Consider the following 21,738-nt stretch of genomic DNA (forward strand, 5'->3'; position numbering starts at 1 on the left):
ATGCAAGTTCCAGGCAATGACCATCTCCTACAAGAGAGGATCTAACCACCGCCCCTTGACATTCAATGGCATTGCCATTGCTGAATCCCCCACAATCAACATCCTCAATAAAAGTCAGTCCACTGGCAGCTTGGGACCCGTGTAGAGAAGTTGCCCCTCAATCGTACACGGGGAAAATGAGCGACCAGATATATCGTCGTAACCCCAGACATGTACATACAACTGGAGAAGCTGCTTCCCTCCCAGCAGACAGCTGATGAGGATGGTGTGAGTTCACCGAAGGCACAAGGAACTGAATGACCCTCAGTCACAGAAGTCAACCATTCTCCAACCAAGGCAACAAATCAGCAGGGACAATTACCACAGCATCAACACTCGCCATGGTAACGACATTCCCCGCAGAGACAACATCACCCCTGGAATGAGCAGACACCAGGTTAACGGCTAATAGCAACCCACACAGGCATACTATTAGAAAACCAGGACACTGTAAGGATTACGTGTACAGCGTTGTGCAGGAACAGACGAAACTGGGTCAGACCAGAATGACCAGTTTTCTGGACATGCGTGATGATTCCCTTTGTACACCATGTATGTTTCTGATTTGCGACTGTAATGATAACGGAAAGAAGGAAGTTTTGAGAAATGCTTTTGTGCAATGTGACAATGGGCCAATTTTCCCCGCCCCTCGCCAGTGACACAATGAGCTGGGCGGGAACCTCGGCCGGGATTCTCCCCTACCCGGCGGGTTCTTGCGTGTTGAAGTGGCGTGAACCACTCCGGAGTCGGGCCGCCACAAAGGTGCGGAAGTCTCCGCACCTTTAGGGGCCAAGCCCTCACATTGAGGGGCTAGGCCCGCGTCGGAGTGGTTAGCGCTCTGTGCGGCTGGCGTGAACGGTCTTTGGTGCCACACAAGCTGGGGCCAAAAGGACTTCGCCGGCCAGCGTACGTCCGCGCATGCGCCGGAGCATCAGCGGCTGCTGACGTCATACCGGAACATGCGTAGGGGAGGGGGTCTCTTCCGCCTCTGCCATGGTGAAGACATGGCGAAGGCGGAAGAAAAAGAGTGCCCCCACGGCACAGGCCCGCCCGCCGATCGGTGGGCCCCGATCGCGGGCCAGGCCACCTTGGGGACACCACCCGGGGTCAGATCGCCCCGCGCCCCCCCCAGGACCTGGCGCCCGCCCGCGCTGCCAATCCCACCGGTAAGGTAGGTGGTTTAATCCACGCCAGCGGGAGAGGCTTGTCAGCGGCGGGACTCCGGCCCATCGCGGGTCTGGAGAATCGCCGCGGGGGGCCCGCTGACCGACGCAGCGCGATTCCCACCCCCGCCAAATCTCGGGTGGCGGAGAATTCGGGACACGGCGGGGGCGGGATTGACGCCGGCCCCAGGCAATTCTCCGACCCGGCGGGGGGGGTCGGAGAATCCCACCCCAGGAGTGCCAGATTATCTGGAGAGAAACTAGACCGTGCAGCTGGAGAACGCGGAGCGCCTGGAGTGGAAAATACCGCCCAGTGTTTGTTTGGTGTTTTAGGCCCATTCTCATGAGGGACTCAACTGAGACCACATGATATGTCGGACCCAGTAATCTAGGTTGGATGTAAACCGCTGCCCTCGAGTCAAAGAGCGGTCAATGCCTCCCTCACTGAGCCGATTCTCCTGTGCGCGATTATAAGACAAAAACACAAAAGAGAATTATAAAAAGCACACGTTTTTCATTTTCCAATCTCTTCCTCACCTCAAAGTGTTTACTCCTTAGTGGGAGACAGCAGCGAACATGACAGCAAGGTTAGACGGCAAGAGTCAGCAAGGTGGGCTGTTCGGAGGTTGGAGGGGATTATATCCATATCTGATTTTGTACTTGTACGCGCGCTTCCGTCAAGTTTCTGGACTTGGTGTGGGACAACTGGCCGATTTTCCCTCAGAGAATATTTTTAAAAATAAATTTATAGTACCCAATTCTATTTTTCCAATTAAGGGGCAATTTAGCCTGGCCAATCCACCTAACCTGCACATCTTTGGGTTGTGGGGGTGAGACCCACGCAGACACGGGGAGAATGTGCAAACCCCATGCAGACAGTGACCCGGGGCCAGGATCGAACCCGGGTCCTCGGCGCCGTGAGGCAGCAGAGCTAACCACTGTGCCGCCGTGCTGCCCCTTTTCCCTCAGAGATCAGAGGCCAATTTTCACACACTTACCGTTGCACTAGCTACGGTTCACTCACACACTTCCTGTAACAGCCTCCCCGAACAGGCGCCGGAATGTGGCGACTAGGGGCTTTTCACAGTAACTTCATTTCAAGCCTACAATAAGCGATTTTCATTTCATTATTTCACTGTGGACCAGAAATCAAACCTAACAAATTCTGCGGACGAACCAAAGCCACGTGAGCCATCCAGCCCCAGTGTCACGTGCTAGAGGCTGTTATACACCGGTGGATGCCACTGATTTGACAGAATAGGTTAGATTTCACACAAATTTCAGATTTACCCATTTACAAATTCAGACCCTCAGGTGACAGGAGTGAATCAGGAGATCAGGATCAAAGGTCAGAATGGCCTACCAAATAGCCCACCCGTTCATTTTAAAATGTCTCTCATTTAAAATGAGACAAGTGCGCAGGAACCCACGCCCAATTTCAGATCTGCACTTCCACTAAACAAAGCTCTAACCCAGGAATGCTAATCGACAAAATATCCCATTCTCACCTCGATCAGTGAAGGAACCATCAAGAATGACAACAGATGGTGTGGTTTATTAGAAAAGGTTTCAGTGAAAGGTTTACCGTACGAGATCTCAATCGCACACGGCATTGCAAATGCTTGCAGCCCATAATTAAAAGACGGGGAAAAGTGCACAACCGACAGCCTGTTCCTCGCTCGTAACTCCATTCAATTATTCACTGTGTGGCAGGTGGCTTATAATTACTGACATTGCTGCCGAATTAGAAATCGATGTTATTACAAGCAAACGCACAAGTGAAAAACGGGTGAGAGAGGCCAGCTCCGGCCACATTTCCTGCAGGTTCCACTAATGACAGGGATGGGGTGTGATATGTCCGTCTCCCTGGACCTTACCCACTGAACCTTAATGAGGCCACAGCCTTAAAATGATGGAAAGGAAGGGGCCTTTTTGTGGGCTGTATGTGCGGCTGGTCAGAGGTCAGATACCCCCCCCCCCCCTCCCCACACCCACCCCCGCTGTTCCTATACTGCTCCTCACCAGCATTTATGTGACCTACGACCCAACCCTCAGTGCCCAGAAATGGCCAATGACATCAAGTCCCAGAAGGCTACCAATACCTTGGCCGAGAAGAGAGGAAGATATAGAACCTGACAGTGCAGAAAGAGGCCATTTGGCCCATTGGGTCTGCACCAACCCTCTGAAACAGCACCCCTACCTAAGCCCGCGTCCCCGTCCCATCCCTGTGACCCCCACCTAACCGGCTCAGCTTTGGAGAATAAGGGGCAATTTGACTGTGGCCAATTCACCTATCTGGACATCTTTGGACTGTGGGAGGAAACTGGAGCACCCAGAGTAAAACCCAGAGGGAAAAAATAGTGAAAATGAGACCAACATACGTGGAAGGACTACTGCTATATATTTACTGACACAAACCTATCCTCATAGACCGCATTTCAGGGTTTCACTGCAAAATACTGCAGATGCTGGAAACCTGAAATAAAAACAGAAGAAGTCTGGCTACAATGAGCTCTCACCAGGACCTTTCTCATTACAGGATCAGAAACTCTGCTTCTCTTTCCCACAGATACCACCCGACCTGCTGTTTATGTCTAGAATTTTCTTTATGTCAGAGGGCGAGTTCAGTCACAGATTATTCCAGAGAATGCCTCAAAACCTCCAAATAGGGTTAATTTTACTGAGTTGGTGATATTACGAAAAACACTTCTCAGGGGAAAATAAAAATGTGGCCCAAAAAATAGCAATTTTCCTTTCAAGGCAGCGAGAAGCACTCGTTACAGAATTATTGCAAGTTGACCGGGGAATAATTGCAAACACCAAAAGTACTGATAGCTTTTAGATCACGCGATTCCACGTTGCACCATTTCTCACCTGCACGTCCTTCAGCTCCTGCGCGAGTTTCAGTCTCTCAGCTCGCTCGCTCTGCAGTACTCGACAGGCCACATCCCCCTTAAAACGTTCGTCCGTGAGCTCTGCTGTAAGGTCGGAAATCTGCAGGGACAGCAGCAAAATGAGAACAGAGTGGAGGACGGCAATCACCCTTCAGCCATCCGAGATCCGTTTTGCCGGAGTTGATCGGAGATTAACTCCAGAACCAGTCCAACTGCAGGATGGTTTACCCAGATAGTGGTGGGAATGTGGGACCTGCTGCTGCAAGGAATGGGAACACCTTGGATGCAGTTGAGGGGAAGTTAGGTAAATGTGTAAGGGTCAAAGCCATGGCAGGTTCTGCGTGTTGATAAGGTGAGGTGAAGTAGAGAGGGCGAGAGCTGTGTGGTGCACAAACCCTAGAATGGACCATTTGGACAGAATGGCCAGCTTCTCCACTGCAGTTGGTATGCAATATTCCTGCTCCTTTGGTCACACGTCTCTTGGCTCTTGCGAATAGACGTTGGTGCATTACTGTCATGCAACCTCCAACACAACGTAAATGATCACTCCAACATGTGTCAGCCTAGGCAGGGCTGATGGCAAAGCTAATGATGGCAAAGCCTCAGCTGATTAGCTTTGCCATCATACAGCAGAATTGGGCAGCACGGTAGCACAGTGGTTAGCACTGTTGCTTCACAGCTCCAGGGACGCAGGTTCGATGCCCGGCTTGGGTCACTGTGCGGAGTCTGCACGTTCTTCCTGTGTCTGCGTGGCTTTCCTTCGGGTGGTCTGGTTTCCACCAACAGGTCTCGAAAGACGTGCTGTTAGGTAATTTAGACATTCTGAATTTTCCCTTTGTGTACCCAAACAGGCGTCGGAATGTGGTGACTATAATAATAATAATCTTTATTGTCACAAGTAGACTCACATTAACACTGCAATGAGGTTACTGTGAAAAACCCCTAGTCGCCACATTCCAGCGCCTGTTCTGTTACATGGAGGGAGAATTCAGATTGTCCAAATTACCTAATAGCACATCATTCGGAACTTGTGGGAGGAAACCGGAGCACCCAGGAGGAAACCCACGCAGGCACGGGGAGAAAGTGCAGATTCCGCACAGACAGTGACCCAAGCCGGGAATCGGACCTGGGACCCTGGCGCTGTGAAACAACAGTGCTAGCCACTGTGCTACCGTGCTGCCCTGAGGAGATTTTCACAGTAACTTCATTACAGCGTTAATGTAAGCCTACTTGTGACAATAATAAAGATTATTATTATTATTGATGGTGCAATGTGTGCGCTTTGTACCAGGAATCACTGTGGTCAGGAGCAGATAGCGGCTTCATTTTCTCTCCCCTCAAAAATAAGAGTGTTGAGACTAACTGTACACTCTAATCAACAGAGAGAGGGGATCGAAAAAGGATCAAAGACGGGAATGCTGGTAATTTTGTGGGACTAATAATCCAGAGGCCCAGACTAATGCCCTGGGTACATGAGTCCCAGTGGCATCACAGCAACTGGGGGCATTCAAAATCAATTAATTCACACATTTTGAACAAAATACCAGACTCATTCATAATGATCATGAAACCCGGTGGTGGTGTCGTCCCTCAAAGTTTGGAGCCAGTTGAGGCGGCACTTTGGTGTGGGGAGTATGTCGGTACTGGCCCCAATATGTGGAAATCACAGATTGGCTCAAGCGGAGATGGATGCCATGTATCGGCATTCGCAGAGGGAAGGGGTGGAGCGGGTGAGGGATCAGTTTGTGGAAGGGAGGGTCGCAGGGTTGGGAAAGTGCCAGGAGAGATATGAGTTGCTGAGAGGGAAGTGAGTTTAGGTATGTACAGGTGCAGGACTTTGTTCCCTCAATTGCCAGAACATTCCCTGCTGGAACACAGGACGAGCTGGGTGATGGGAAGATTGCAGACATTTACGGGTGGTTGGTGGATAAAGAGAAGGCGCCAACTGAGGAGACAAAGCGTAAGAAGGAGGAACACCCGGGAATGGAATTGGGATGAGGGGGGGGGGGGGGGGGGGGGGTGAAGGTGTCGGCATGCCACCTGATGGTGATCTTCGGAGTGTCGGAGCTGCCAAAGCTTCTGGTGGGGAGGTGGGGGCCAATGTTGAGGCCTTCACCATTCTGATTGCTCGGCGCCAAATTCTACTGGGGTGGAGGTCGTTGAAGCCACCGAGGGTGGTCGGCCTGGTTGGGGGATGTGGCGGAGTTCCTCAAATGGGAAAGAAATTACGTTTGCTCTCAGAGGGTCAGAGGAGAGGTTCTTTGTAAGGTGGAGGATGTCCCTGTCCTTATTTGAGGACTTTTTGTTACCAGCAAGTGGTGGTGGTGGTGGGGCAAGGGTGTGTGTGTGGGGGTGGGGGTGGGGGTGGGGGGTGCGCGGGGGGGATCTGTTGTGGGGAGGAAAAAGGGAAAAATGATGTCCAACTGTAGATTGTGATTTGTTTTTGGAGAGATTTTGTATACTTTGGTTTGGAATAAAAATATATTAAAAAAAATAATGATCATGAAACTATTGGACTGCTGTAAAAACCCATCTGGTTCACTAATGTCCTTTTGGGGAAGGAGATCTGCCGTCCTTACCCAGTCTGGCCTACATGTGACTCCAGACCCACAGCAATGTGGTTGACTCTGAAATGCTCCCTCAAGGGCAATTAGGGATGGGCAATAAATGCTGGCACAGCCAGCGATGCCAACAAAGCCACATGGCAAAGGACTGATTGCTCCTGCCGCTGCACGGGGCAATTACCAACAAATCCAAAGGAAAGGGGCCAAATATGGAACGTTAATGTGCCCCAAATATTTCCCCTTTACTTCCAGAGGGATGGAATCCCTGATAAAAGTGTTTGTTTTGTCTCGTTTTGAATGCTAAGTCAACACACGGAAGGGTCAATCCACTGCCAGGTGGTCACCAGGTGGTTCCCATACCAGCCTCCCCGAACAGGTGCCGGAATGTGGCGACTAGGGGCTTTTCACAGTAACTACATTCAGCTCCTCGAGGCTGTTCTGTTGCTGGCAACGTTTTGTCAACATGTACCAACCGTTCAAACTAATAACGTCTCTGATGTGCTAACAATTGCACACAGAAACACGAAACGGTACAAAAGAGGCTTTATTACTGGGAGATGTGATTCCCTCAAGTGGAGCTGTAAAATGGCAGCTCAGGAGACCTCATGGATATTTATACTGCTCCTGTGGGCGGAGCTAGCTGGCAGGGGCTTACTGACAAACTATGCAGGGGCTTACCGACAAACCTGTAATAGCAGGTACTATTGTACATCCCCTAATAAAGGCACACACATAGAAACACAATGGTATTACCACAGTCTCACTGAATCATTTGCCCGACCCTGGGGAATATGGCCCCTACAGGTCAGAATGCAGTGTGTGATTAGATACATTGCTGGTGAGTTAGGACTCCTGACACCCTAGAAACAGATGTTAATTAGCTCCCGGTACTGGAACACCTTGGGCACAATTCTCCCAAAAGGGTACTAATCCCTAGCCAGCTTGTTCAGCTGTGTGTTTTCCGGTGCTCGCAGTGTCAGGAAACATGCGGGGCGGGATTCTCCGACCGCCAGCCGGGTGGGAGAATCGCCGCGCGAATCGCGCCATGCCGGCTCGACGCCAGGACGCGATTCTCCCACCCCTGTGAAAATGGCCGCGTGTGAATGGGGCCGGGCCGCACTGAGAATCGCCTCAATGAGCCGTAGCGTTGATTCTCCGGTGGGCCAGCGATTCTCCGGGCCAGATGGGCCGAAGTCCCACCGGCGCGACTGGATGTCACGCCGGCGCCGTTCCAGCATGCTATAAAACAGCGTCAACCAGTCGTGCAGGCTGACGCTGCTGGGGGGGGAGGTGGGTGATGGCGTGGGGAGGCCCCTCCCTCGGGGGGGCCGGGTGGTGCGCTACGGCATTGGGGGTGGGGACCCCGGGACGGGAAGAGAGACAGCCGTGTCCGTCGGCGGTTTGGGGGAGACCCCGGGAAGGGGGGGGGTGTGGCCCCACACATCTGCTGCCAGGGGTGAGGGTGGGGGGAGGTGAGGGTGGCGGTGGGGGCAGTGGGGGTGCGGAATGCTGCAGGGACATCTCAATGCCGTCTCGGAAAGGATGCCGGCAGCGAGGTAAAAGGTGGCCATTTTCCCGCCGGCGCCTGCACTCTGTCGCCAGAGCGGAGAATCGCGGCGGTGATTATTCAACCCGACTCACTTTGAAAAAGGGGCCTGAATGGGGAGCCCGCAGCCGAGGCCGTACATAGCCACGTTTTGTACAGTGGGGAGCTCCACTCACCAAAACTCCCCATTGTACCAAAATGATCCCCGGCACAGACCAGCTGGGACCAGTGCTAAGCGGCACTTGCCCAGGGTCTCTGAGGTGAAGGGGATGAATCCCAAAGCCTCGGGAATCTGCACATTAGAGTGGGGCTTTCTGTCTCGCTCTTCTTTGTAGATTTGCTAAAAAATGTGGATGTGATTCACACCTCAACATCTCGCGAGATCGCATTGAATCTCGAGAGGCACTGCAAGCCGGATAGAACTCGGGAGTGGGGGTCTTTTGGCTTTCAACGGCAACGCGGCACCGCAGTGAGCTGCTTTTCGGGTGCAGTATGGCCGTTGGATCGGACCCAGAATCTAAATTTCTCCAGGAGTAGCACTTGGGGAGAATGTGATCAAAGGTTATGGGCTAAAGCAGGATTAGGCTATTGAGTTGGAAGATCAGCCATGATCGTGATGAATGGCGGAGCAGGCTCGAAGGGCCAAAAGGCCTCTTCCTGCTCCTATCTTCTATGGATCGATGTATCCTCCTTGTGTTCAAATCGCTCCATGGCCTTGCCCCTCCCTATTCTCTGAAATCTCATTCAGCGTCACATCCCTCGGAAACCTCTGTGCTTCTGCAATACCAGCACTCAGCAAGAGGGGCTGGTTTAGCTCAGTGGGCTAAACAGCTGGTTTCTAATGCAGATTAAGGCCAGCAGCGCAGGTTCAATTCCTGTACCGGCCTCCCGGAACAGTCGACTAGGGACTTTTCACAGTAACTTCACTGAAGCCTACTTGTGACAATAAGCGATTATTATTATTACGCCTCCCCAATTTCCTTTGCCCCACCATTGGCAGCCATGCCTCAATCGGCCGAGACCCTGGGTTGCGGAATTATTTCCCTAATTTCTCCATCGCCCTCTCCTCCTTTAAGCTGCTCCTTAAAAGCTGCCCTAATACCTTATGTGGCTTGACATCAGATTTTGTTCGATAAAACTCCCATGAAGCACTTTGGGATGCTTCACTATGTCCTTGTTGGGTCTCAGTGAGTCTCCAGGGGGACATGAGCCACACGGACACAAACAAAATCTAAGTGATTTACATGAATGAATATTTGAACTGGATGGAGATTTGCATTTGTTGAACTGATACCTGCAAAGAAACGACAAATAGTTCTCTCTTTACTGTAATTTATTCAAACGGCATGCTCTCAGTGAAAGGAGAACCTCATCAGAATTCACAGCCACAGGTCGCCAAATCCCCCGTCCCAGGCACAACGCAAGACGACCAATTCCATCTGTGGTTAATTAACCGCTCGGAGCATCTGCCACAATTCATCACATATCCCTTCCTCGCTGCCTTAACCCTATCGTTCTCAAACCTTCCCACAGTTTCCCAGGGCAGCCGGGGAGAGCTTAATGTGTCCGCACGGACTTAACGGGGAGAAAGGACGGCAGAATGATCCTGCGCCCGACTATATCCGTCCGAAGGGACAGCTGCTGCCTGTTCACGGTTCTGGGTTACAGTGCTGCTGGGTATAATCTCGCCACGGCAACGAGACAGTTGAGGAGATTTTCAGGAAATCTGAAACCAAGAAACAAAGGCACAAAATAATATGGGGGGGGGGGGGGGGCTGTGTGGGGGTGGGTGGATAGATGTAACTTTTCAATTTAAGAGGTTGGTGCAGATGGCAGCGCACACACTGAAACGATGGTCTGGCTGTGAGCCATCATAAAGATAACAGCTCACGAATCAGAGATTTTACTCCTGGTAATTTGTCTGTGAGGAAATGGGTCGATGAAGTAAGACTACCTCTCGTCGACGCTATTTGATCCTGTCACCGAGTGACTGCTTTGACCATGCAGCTCACAGATGCGAAACATCAACAGCGGGCAGAATCCCCCCCCCCCCCCCGCCTCAAAAAAAAAAGTACTGACTGAAAATCGGAGTGTTTAACATGCAGGTTTAACGTCCAGATCTTCCCACACTTAGGACGGGGGGGGGGGGGGGGGGGGGGGGGGGGGGCAGGTTTCGCACAGTCATTCTGAGGGAAGAGGCTTAAAGACGGCAGTTAGGCCCAGCTCCACAGAGATCAGATCGCCCAATATCATAATGAGGTTAAAGACCCCCCCCCAACAGCAAACTGCCCCCCTCCTGCCTCCACAGACATCAGGACTGCCTCCCCCACCCCCATCGACGATCGACTGCATCAACCCCCCCCCCCTTCCAATCCCTCCAAGGATCCATTGGCATTAATCCCCCCCCCCCCCCCCCAGGGACCCTGGAGCTGTGAAGCAATTGTGCTAACCACTGTGCTATCGCACTGGGATATCAGTGATGGCAACAAATGCTGGTGCAGTCAACAACACCCACATCACATTGATGAATTTAAAAAAAGATAAAGGGAATTGATTCACTCAGTCTTTCTCATTCCCTCTGCATATCTGCAATGAGTTGGAGGCAACGTCTTATATTTTACCTTAGTTCAGCTAATAGTAATTTTAGCTTTTAGTAAGGCACTGTGGACTGGACTTTCATGCTCTACCGAAAATGCCAGAGTTGATCGATGTGCCGATTTCCCCCACCGCATTTCCGGGACGGCCATTATGGCCGTTTGGGGGCCTCCATGTTGAAGCGCCCTCTCAGTTGTTTACCTTTCACTGCAGTTGGAATGTGGAAGGCCTCTGAATGAACCAATGCCACCGAGAGGTACCTACCTGATGACGTTATTGAATAGTGGACATGTCTCCATGCCATTTAAGGATATGCCCTGATCAAAATGATTCCAAGGAATGATTGTCTCCCACCCAGGTGAGAGACAGGGGAAGCAGTTTTGGTCCCAGCTCCTATTTTCCGTTCCCCCTCCCCCACCCCAAAATGTAACCCCGAACGTCAAGTCTCATGGCACCTGCTACTGCACCCCAACCTCGGGGCCCCCAACATTTTTCTGGCAAAGGTATGAAATGGGGTAAATGGTGTCAAGATACATCAGCCATGATCTAATCGAGTAATAAAAGAGGCTGAAGTGACAGAATGGGTTACACCTCTTCCAATGTTCCTACCCATTGCCATTATTTCAGGAAGAGCAGTGACGCACAACTGACATTTGATAAAATGTATAGCTGACGGAATAAAAGGGACAGTCGCAACATGCGTACAACATTGACTGAAAGACAGGAAACAGAGTAATGATTAATGGATGCTTTTCGGGATGGGGAAGGTTTGCAGTGGAGTTCCCCAGGGGTCAGAATTGGAACCCTTTTCCTGATATATATTTTATATATAAATTTAGAGTACCCAATTCATTTTTTCCAATTAAGGGGCAATTTATCGAGGCCAATCCACCTCCCCTGCACATCTTTGGGTTGTGGGGGCGAGACCCACGCAAACACGGGGAGAATGTGCAAACTCCACCTGGACAGTGACCCAGAGCCGGGATCGAACCTGGGACCTTAGCGCTGTGAGGCAGCAGGGCTAACCCACCGCGCCACCGTGCTGCCCATTTCCTGATATATATTAATGATCTAGATATTGGTGTCCGCGGAACAATTTCAAAATTTGCAAATAATACAAAACTTGGGAAGTATTGTAGACTGTGAGGAGGACAATGTCGAACTTCAAAAGGACACAACCAAGTTGGTGGAGTGGCCGGATAGATGGCAGATGAGGTTCAATGCGGGGAAATGGGAGGTGATGCATTTTGATGGGAAGAGCATGAAGAGACATAATGAAATAAAGGGCAGCATTCTAAAGGGGATGCTAGAGCAAGAGGGACTTGGGTGTATATGTTCATAAGTCATTGAAGGTGGCAGGACAGGTGTGGAGAGCAGTTACTAAATCACACAGTATCCTGGGCATTGGAAAGAAGGGCATTGAGTACAAGAGCCATGAAGCTATGTTGAATTTGTATAAATCACTTGTTCAGCCCCAGCAGGAATGTTGCTTCCAGATCTGGCCGACGCATTTGAGGAAAGATGCGAAGGCATTGGAGAGAGAGCGGAAAAGATTCCTGAGAACGGTTCCAGGGGTGAGGAACTTGAGTGATGAGGATAGATTGGAGATGTTGGGACTGTTCCCCTTGAATAAAAGAAGGCTGAGAGGAGATTTGATAGGGGGTGTTCAAGACCAAGAGGTCTTTGGACAGAGTAGATCAGGAGGAACTGCTCCCTCTCGGGTGAAATTATCGAGGGTGATGTGCGGGGGTGGGGAGGGGGGGCGGGGGGGGGGGGGGGGGGGGGGCGGGGGGGGTGCACAGATTTAAAGTAATTGGAAAAAGAAGCAAAAGCAGTATGAGAAAAAAAACTTTTCTCACAGCGAGTGGTTCGTGTCTGGAATGCACTGCCTTAGAGTGTGGCGGAGGTAGGTTCAATCGAGACATTCAAGAGGGAATGAGATGCTTATTTGAAAAGGAGCAATCTGCAGGGTTCCCTGGAGAAGGCGGGAGAATGGCTCTTGGTAAACTGCTTACTCAGAGAGCCAGTGCGGACACTGGCCTCCTTCGGTGCTGCAACAATTCTACGATCTGTGAAGAACCTCCTTCAACGAATACAACTAAATTAGGTCAGCTGAGCATTCATCCACTTGCGATTCAGGTGTAAAATGGCGGACGCAGTTGCACATTAAGAAAGCAATTGATTATGTGAAGAGTTTTGAGAGAATTTGCTGACGGGGGTACAGGTGCCATGTATTTCCTTCAGCCCTATTCTTATGCACTAAATTGCCTTTGAAGATTTTGTACTCTCCAGCATTGCCGTCATTAATTTTGAGAGGCATAAAGTCATAAATAGATTTTATTGGTATAGTTTGCGCATATGGTTTTATGCTTGTAATATTTTAGGGACTCAAAAGCATCACAACATTAACGACACAGCCGTGATTTAGTTTTTATCACAAAGCAGCTCCATCTGCCCTGATCTCATCAGAAACTAGTTTACTCCAGCTTTTTGCTCAGCCAGACAGATGCTGGGTGCCTTGTGAATTCCAGTGACAGCGGCAAACGTGAAATTAGTTTGATTCTTGACACTCTACCAGGCCTCAGGATCGTGGTTAGGTCTTCGTCAGCGCAGACCACAAGCATCAGACATTGTAGCATCACCGGCGTTAGACCCAGGGGCAGGGTTTCCGGCCCTGCCCGCCGGCGGGATCTTCCCACCCCCTCGCAGCACGTTGTATGGCAGCAGAGCGGGCGAGCAATGCAAAAGCCCATAGACCTTGACAGTACCGGAAGGTCCTGTGGTGATATGATCTGCATACTCGACTGCCATTGGGCCAGAACGTCGGCTTACCATTGGCCCTGGTCGGTCATGTGCCTCTCGACCGATTGGCCGAGAGGCTGAGTTAACCACGCCTCTATTAACGAGGTATAAATGGTCAGACGACTGACGATCGTCCCTTTCCATTGTAGACGATCGCAGAGCTGTGTTCTAGTCAATTAAAGCCAGACCTTGGTAAATCACTCGCCTCGCGTACAATCAGGTCCCTCTGGTAGCCAATGGCTCGCTGCCTCCGGAATACCGGGGTGCGGGGGGGGGGGGGGGGGGGGGGGGGGTGGAACATCCAGGGCCCTGGGGTCTTACTGTTCAGATAGAAAGCGGGCTCCAGTCTCCAACAATTGGAGGTTTGTAGTTCCCGCACTTGCTATCTTCAAGGATCTTTCAAGGATCTTCAAGGTGCTGGTTTAGCACATTGGGCTAAATGGCTGGCTTTGAAAGCAGACCAAGGCAGGCCAGCAGCACGGTTCAATTCCCGTACTAGCCTCCCCGAACAGGCGCCGGAATGTGGCGACTAGGGGCTTTTCACAGTAACTTCATTTGAAGCCTACTCATGACAATAAGCGTTTTTCATTGCATTTTGACACAGTCTGTTCAGATACAAAAATAACCAATTACGTGAACCCTCAGCGTGTTTTCCAAACTGTCAGCTTCGCCATGCTGTAAAGATTTGGAACTCTCTTTCACATGGCAGTTGATGCCAGGTCAATAGTCCATTTTAAATCTGATAGCGAGAGACTTTTGTCAGCCACAGGTATTAAGAGATATGGGACAAAGGCAAATATATGGAGTCAGGTCACAGATCACCCATGATCTCGATGAATAGCATGGAATAGGCTCGAGTGGCTAAATGGCCTCGACTTGTTCCTACCTCGGGTGACTGTCTGTGTGGAGTCTGCACATTCTCCCCGTGTCCGCGTGGGTTTCCTCCGGGTGCTCCGGTTTCCTCCCACAGTCCAAGGATGGAGGTGGATTGGCTTTGACAAATTGCTCCCAGGTGGGGATAGGTTGGGGGATTGGGCCTGGGTGGGGTGCTCTTTCAGAGGGTCGGTGCAGACTCGATGGGCTGAAGGGCCTCCTTCGGCAGATTCATTGATTCTATGTACCAGACCTTAGTGATTTATTTTTTAATTATTCGTTCATGGTGTGAAGGAATCTAGCTCTAAAGTTTATAAGATTAAAAAGAGTGATTCTATGAAGTAGGGATTAAAAATTAAAAGAAGAGTTCACCTGCTCGACAAGGGGTTAAAATTTCTTCATCATGCCTGAGCGTAATCAAGGACCCGGACATCCTGTCGTATAGCACACGGTATATACTATAATCGAGCTGAAACTGGCTGCCTGGAGGGCAGTAAAATTCTCCGGTAGTTTCTTTCATTCAGGGTGAGTTAGATCAATTCTTCAGACCTACTTAAGTGTCTGTGTAGCGTGTCGTTTTTAAATTTAGAAGTGACAGTGATCATCCGAACAGCATGTCTTATCTAGAATAGTCTCAAAGGGCAGCACGGTAGCATTGTGGATAGCACAAATGCTTCACAGAGCCAGGGTCCCAGGTTCGATTCCCCGCTGGGTCACTGTCTGTGTGGAGTCTGCACGTTCTCCCCATGTGTGCGTGGGTTTCCTCCGGGTGCTCCGGTTTCCTCCCACGGTCCAAAGATGTGCATGTTAGGTGGATTGGACATGATAAGTTGTCCTCAGGGTCCAAATTGCCCCTTAGTGTTAGGTGGGGTTTCTGGGTTATGGGGATAGGGTGGAGGTATGGGCTTGGGTAGGGTGCTCTTTCCAAGAGCCGGTGCAGATTCGATGGGCTGAATGGCCTCCTGCTGCACTGTAAATTCTATGAAAAAAAAGGGGAGAGGGTTATGGTCTACTTTAATCGGATGAGAGCGTCACTGGCAAGACCAGTATTGTTACTCATCCCTTAGTGCCCTTAAATGGATGTAAATCAAGTGGATTCATTGGTGGGAATTCTCCACCTTTGAGATGGATGCGGAGATGGAAGGCAACGAGAATGGCAAGCAAGTGAGTTGCTCAGGCTCGCCAACACATATACATCTCTTCGCACTGTTACTGGCTTCAGGGCATTGCCAGGAACACCCCCGGCAGTGTTAGGGAGCCAGTGGAAGTAGACGAGGAGATCATCAACCTGGCGACCCAGAACGTTGCAGTGTGCAGAATTCACCAGCTCACTTGAAAGGCCACTTGACATTTACACTCAGTCTGACCTTTACTTGCCAAAAACGAAAAGACAGCAATCATCCCCAAGACACAGGCCCGCATTTGCTGTAATGCCTCATGGATACTGATAACAAGGAGAGGGATTGAGTCAAAGAAAAGATTGACAATGTCTTTGCCTCACCGTCATTTCCTCACATCGTTGTCTCTCATGGCACAGTCACTGTAGCTGCACTCTCACCAGGAAGCCTACCAGCCTCGCCCAATGTTTGTCCCTGACTGGGCCTCCTCCCTCCTTAGCCCACCCGAATTGGTCAGCAAATCCGGAGGCGGGCTCTTCAATAATCACCATGGTAGCAGTGGCCACTGCTGGGGCTGCACCTAGATGATAAGGTGCCCATCGATACACGTGCCTCTCATAGCCAGGTAGGTGGGGTCTGGGAACAGTCAGGTAGGCCCCGGCGAGGAGGCCAGTAGTTTGCTGAGGGCACATGGTGCCGTTGCAGCGATGGCAGCCAGGGAGCCACTCTGTGGGTAAAGATTGCCCAAAAAGGGTGGCTTCTCCACACACCGTTCACTGTGGGTAGAATGCAAGCAAAAGTGAGAAGTGGCTCTTATTTGGCCACTTCTAAGTGGCTCAATTGTGTGGTGATATGCGTTCAGACATATCTATGTGTAATTGTGCATTGTTGTATCAATGTATATATTTGTATGTAACAGTGCCACTGTATATAGACAATGACCAACACATGTAGGGACAGCTATGACCTCCTGCCAGCAGGTGGAAACAGACTGAGCAGATGTATATATATCAGAGGACGGGCAGGGGCCAGACAGTGGGTAGCAGGGCGGACAAGACAACAGACATCATTATGGGCAGCACGGTAGCATTGTGGATAGCACAATTGCTTCACAGCTCCAGGGTCCCAGGTTCGATTCCGGCTTGGGTCACTGTCCGTGCGGAGTCTGCACATCCTCCCCGTGTGTGCCTGGGTTTCCTCCGGGTGCTCCGGTTTCCTCCCACAGTCCAAAGATGTGCAGGTTAGGTGGATCGGCCATGCTAAATTGCCCTTAGTGTCCAAAGTTGCCCTTGGTGTTGGGTGGGATTACTGGGTTATGGGGATAGGGTGGAGGTGTTGACCTTGGGTAGGGTGCTCTTTCCAAGAGCCTGTGCAGACTCGATGGGCCGAATGGCCTCCTTCTGCACTGTAAATTCTATGAATCTAAATTCTATGAATTAACAGAGACGGAATCGTTTGTGCATAGGAGTACATGGTTGCCATTAAGAATAAATACTTGTAGCAACTACATCTATGTGTTCTATGTGTATCTTCATCATCAAAGAAGTAATAGAACATAACAGATTGATGTTCCAGACCATCTGCTACCTCTCTGGCTGCTCTTAAAGGGGCATGGCAGTGGGAAGGCGGCAGGCCCACCAGCCAATGCCTTCCCTGCCATTTTGCCAGCCTCCCTGCCCATTCTCAGCATGCTGGCAAAATCCAGCCCAAGGCCACTCAGAGGCTGGAGAAAGATATTCCATTCTCCCCTCCTCTCTGCCTCCCTCCATCCGCACCAGCACGGTGCGGATGGAGGGAGGCAGAGAGGAGGGGAGAATGGAATATCTGGCACTCAGAATGAGTGATGGAGGAAGGCTTCGAGGTTCAGTGGCCTTTCGGTAGGATTGCTAAAAATGATGAAAGGATGAGCGATAAAGCAAGGAGAAACGTGAGCAGAAAGCCAATGTTAATCTTTTGGCCCGACCTGACACCATTGTACCTCCCTTTGAACACCCTGTTACACACGATTCTGAAAGAGTGAAATTAAGCCGCAGTCTCTGTGCAGTGGTAATAATCTCCACAACGCTTGCTGTTCTGGTCGGAGTAGAATAAAACCTATGCCAGTTACTCATGCCAACATCCCATCCTTGCAGGCTGACTCCTGCAGATAAAAATGTTTGAAGAAAATATAATAGTAATTCTTTCCCCTGCCGTGTGTCTGCTATCTACTGATGGTAATAATAAATGTTTTGACAGGTTTTACACTGAAATAGGAGGAACTGTGGGCCAACTAATTTAATCAGACCTCTAAGAAACCTACAATATAAAATGCCCTGCAACATTCTTTTATTGCAGCTTTGGGATTCATAAAAAAGTCTGTTGTCCCTTGTTTCAATCTCAACATTCCACCAAATCATTTTTTCAATTACAATTTTATGACTAATCTATTAATTTCCAAATAAGTTGCAGTACACAGTCTTCATCGCTTGGTTGATTGAAGCTGTTTAAATTGATCGGAGGTGGATATTAAGCTTGTTTCATTTTGGTGACATGCCCGTTTAGGTGACAGATGAGGGCTGGTGAATTCTGCTTTACTGGTAGCTCGATTGGCAGGTGCTTCGGCCATATTTGGAACCGAGACATCCGCGTTCGAGAAGGTGGGAGGGGCCATTCTCTGGACCATGCGGAGTTACAGTCAGCGAGGAACGGGGAATGGGCATCGTTCGCCGGCTGAGTCCGCCTGCCGACGGGAGAATCCCGCCCGAGGTCAATGGACTTCTCCGTTGTCCGGGGCTTGCCCCGGCATTCTTGCAACGGGCGGTGGGGCGATATGCATCACTGTAAATACACAAGGGGTTAATGTAAATACACATAGACTAGATAGACACTAGAGGGAGCACCAGAGACATGTCACACAGAATTCAACCAATAGGTCAGTAAGATAGGACACGACCAATGGGCATTCACGACACACACAGAGGTGACACTACCACAGGAGGACATTACACCAACCCATATAAAAGGACACAGCACACATGATCTTCCTCTTTCCAGTGGAGACACTCAGTGAGTACACAGGGTTGATCCGAAACACATCACACCCACCACGTGGATTGTAGCAGACTGGTTCGTCAGTCTGAGTAGCTATAGCAGGATTAACAGGAGAGTCGAATCCAAGTAGGAGAATTGTTAACAGTTTAATAAATGTGTTAAAGCTATCTCCAAGTCTGATCCTTCCTTTGTCAGAGTGCACATCAAGGAAGCAGCTAATGCTGCGTCAAGAGCATAACAAAACAGGCGGGGCAGACGAATCCAGCCCAATGGGCGCGAACGGATTACAGACCTAACAAGTTTCGTCGCCATCATACTCTTCTTCCTCAGCGACGGGGGGCAGATTTAATGAAGGACGGGGCGTACGGTTCACGCACGATATGGGACGAGGCCAAACAACAGACGGGGCAAGTCGTGCCGAATTGTTCAGCACAGAGGGTCTTAGAGTCATTTTAGGAGAGACTATAATTCAGAACAGCCGTATTTAGGCCTCAATTGTTGGATGAAGAAATGACACTTAAAGAGAACAAAACTGCAAGGAGGAATTCCAATCTGAAACCGCAGACAACAAAGTATTCAACAATAGTCGGAGCTGTAATTAAATCCAACTGGCTGTGAGTGAGGCTAAATAAAGTTTTATTTAATTTTAAATTATAAGCAATCGCCAGCAAGAGTGGTGATTGATTCACTCACCAAGCATCACATAATCAAAACACCAACTAAAGACAAGGAGAGAATCAGGTCCAAGATCTGTGTTGCAATGTTTTGACAACATAAGCTCTCCAACGACTTGATTTCTCTAGGGCTTTGAAATTCCCATCATTTAAGCCAAGAACCTTTTTTTAAATTCTGAGATATCAAGCTGTCTGCTGACTTGGGACCAAATTCTGATGAGCAGGCTAATCTTATGCTAATGCAACTTTTATTGAAAGCTTGTCTGCACATCTTATCAAAGCGCCAACAGTTCCCACCAAATAGTCCTTCTAATAAGAATTCCTAATTCCAACTACAACGCATATAACCACTGTTCCTGCATTTCAGTTATGATGACAAGGATTGGTGCGATTTCCCTCAACTCAGGCCATTCTCTGCTGCAGATGTTGACTCCTATTGGAGTGCAGTTCCACAAATGCTCACTCTCTCACAGACAGTGACCCAAGCCGGGAATCGAACCTGGGACCCTGGAGCTGTGAAGCAACTGTGCTAACCACTGTGCTACCGTGCTGCCCTGATTTTGCCCTCAAGACGTTCTCCCCAGGTGGGCATTGAAGTGTGTGAGTCTGCATGGTGAGAGCTTCCACAAGTTAACCCATTCGGGTTCCTCGCAACTAAGCCCAATCGCATCCTCAACTCCAGCCCACACAGGGACGGTCAAGAGCGGGCCTTTGCTTACCAACCCAGTGTGGGGATCTAGGCTGCTATATAACTTTCCATGGTCTAATAACAACCAGGCCAATTCTAACCCCTCCCTCCCTCTCCCCTTACCACAGTGATCCACCAACTCAGAGTAGGCCATGTTTAGCTCAGTTGGCTGGAGAGCTGGTTCGTGAACAGCGCGGGGTTCAACTCCCATACCGGCTGAGGTTTTTCATTACTTTTTAATTTAGAGCGCCCAATTCATTTTTTCAAAATAAGGGGCAATTTAGCGTGGCCAATCCACCTACCCTGCACATCTTTGGGTCGTGGGGGCGAAACCCACACAAACACAGGGAAAACGTCTTGAGGGCAAAGTCAGGGCAGCACGGTAGCATAGCGGTTAGCACAGTTGCTTCACAGCTCCAGGGTCCCGGGTTCGATTCGGCTTGGGTCACTGTCTGTGCTGAGTCTGCACGTTCTCCCCCTGTCTGCGTCGGGTTCCTCCGGGTGCTCCGGTTTCCTCCCACAGTCCAAAGATGTACAGGTTAGGTGGATTGGCCATGATAAATTGCCCTTAGTGTCCAAAGTTGCCCTTGGTGTTGGGTGGGGTTACTGGGTTATGGGGATAGGGTGGAGGTGTTGACCTTGGGTAGGGTGCTCTTTCCAAGAGCCTATGCAGACTCGATGGTCCAAATGGCCTCCTTCTGCACTGTAAATTCTATGATTCTAAATTCTATGAATTAACAGAGACGGAATCGTTTGTGCATTACTGAGGGTTACTGGGGTACGGGGATAGGGTAGATACGTGGGCTTCAGTAGGGTGCTCTTTGTAAGGGCCGGTGCAGACTCGATGGACTGAATGGCCTCCTTCTGCACTGTAAATTCTATGATTCTATGAACGTGCATTCTCCCAGAGGACAGTGACTCAGAGCCGCGATCGAACCTGGGACCTCGGCACCGTGAGACAGCAGTGCTAACCACTGCGCCACCATGCTGCCACGGCTGAGGTTATTCATCAAGGCCCCACCTTCTCAGCCTTGCCCCTCGCCTGAGGTGTGGTGATCCTCAGGTTAAGCCTCCACCAGTCAGCTCTCCCCCCTCGAAGGGGAAAGCAGCCTATGGTCACTGGGATCATGTCGATTGCACTTTCCTTTCATAGGCCAGGGAATAAGACGGGAGCGCCTCCTACAAAGATCGGGATCGGTTCGTCGGCGACGGGGCCACGCATGGGGGCTGCAACCCCGGTGATAAATTACAGGGAGAGGCCGGTGGAAGCTGTGTTGATCCGGGAGCGGAGTGAGCGAGGAAATCGGCGAGCTGCTCAAACATTTCCCCATAACAACAATATCAAGCCAAGAAGGCCAACGACAAGGGAATCAGACCAGCTCTTCCTCTTCCCAACTGAACATCGGGTTAAAAAATTCCAAGATGGCACCGGAGGGAGGCGACACTGTGAGAGCTCTCCCCTATAGATTCTCTTCCTACACTTTTTTTTTAATTTTCCAATTAAGGGGCAAATTAGTGTGGCCAATCCACTTACCCTGCACATCTTTGGGTTGTGGGGGTAAGACCCACGCAGACGCGGGGAGAATGTGCAAACGCAACACGGACAGTGACCCGGGGCCGGGATCGATCCCGGGTCCTCGGCGCTGTGAGGCAGCAGTGCTAACCACTGCACCACCGTACTGCCCCGATCCTCTCACTACATCTTTTATAACCATAATTACAGTATGTTCCATAATTATGAATTGTTTATAG

The 21,738-nt window shown here is 50.2% G+C and overlaps 1 protein-coding gene across 4 annotated transcripts in view; it reads right to left on the bottom strand.

Moving 5' to 3' along the window:
• LOC119974608 (unconventional myosin-XVIIIb-like) overlaps window positions 1-21,738 on the bottom strand; it is a 390,682-nt gene that overhangs the window by 140,478 nt on the left and 228,466 nt on the right. For all 4 annotated transcript variants that reach the window (XM_038813932.1, XM_038813847.1, XM_038813761.1 and 1 more), the window contains one exon: window positions 4,077-4,196. In XM_038813932.1, coding sequence (XP_038669860.1) covers window positions 4,077-4,196 — 120 coding nt within the window. The remainder of the gene's footprint in view (window positions 1-4,076; window positions 4,197-21,738) is intronic.

Source organism: Scyliorhinus canicula, chromosome 1, assembly GCF_902713615.1.
Source record: "Scyliorhinus canicula chromosome 1, sScyCan1.1, whole genome shotgun sequence".
NCBI classification, from domain to species: Eukaryota; Metazoa; Chordata; class Chondrichthyes; order Carcharhiniformes; family Scyliorhinidae; genus Scyliorhinus; species Scyliorhinus canicula.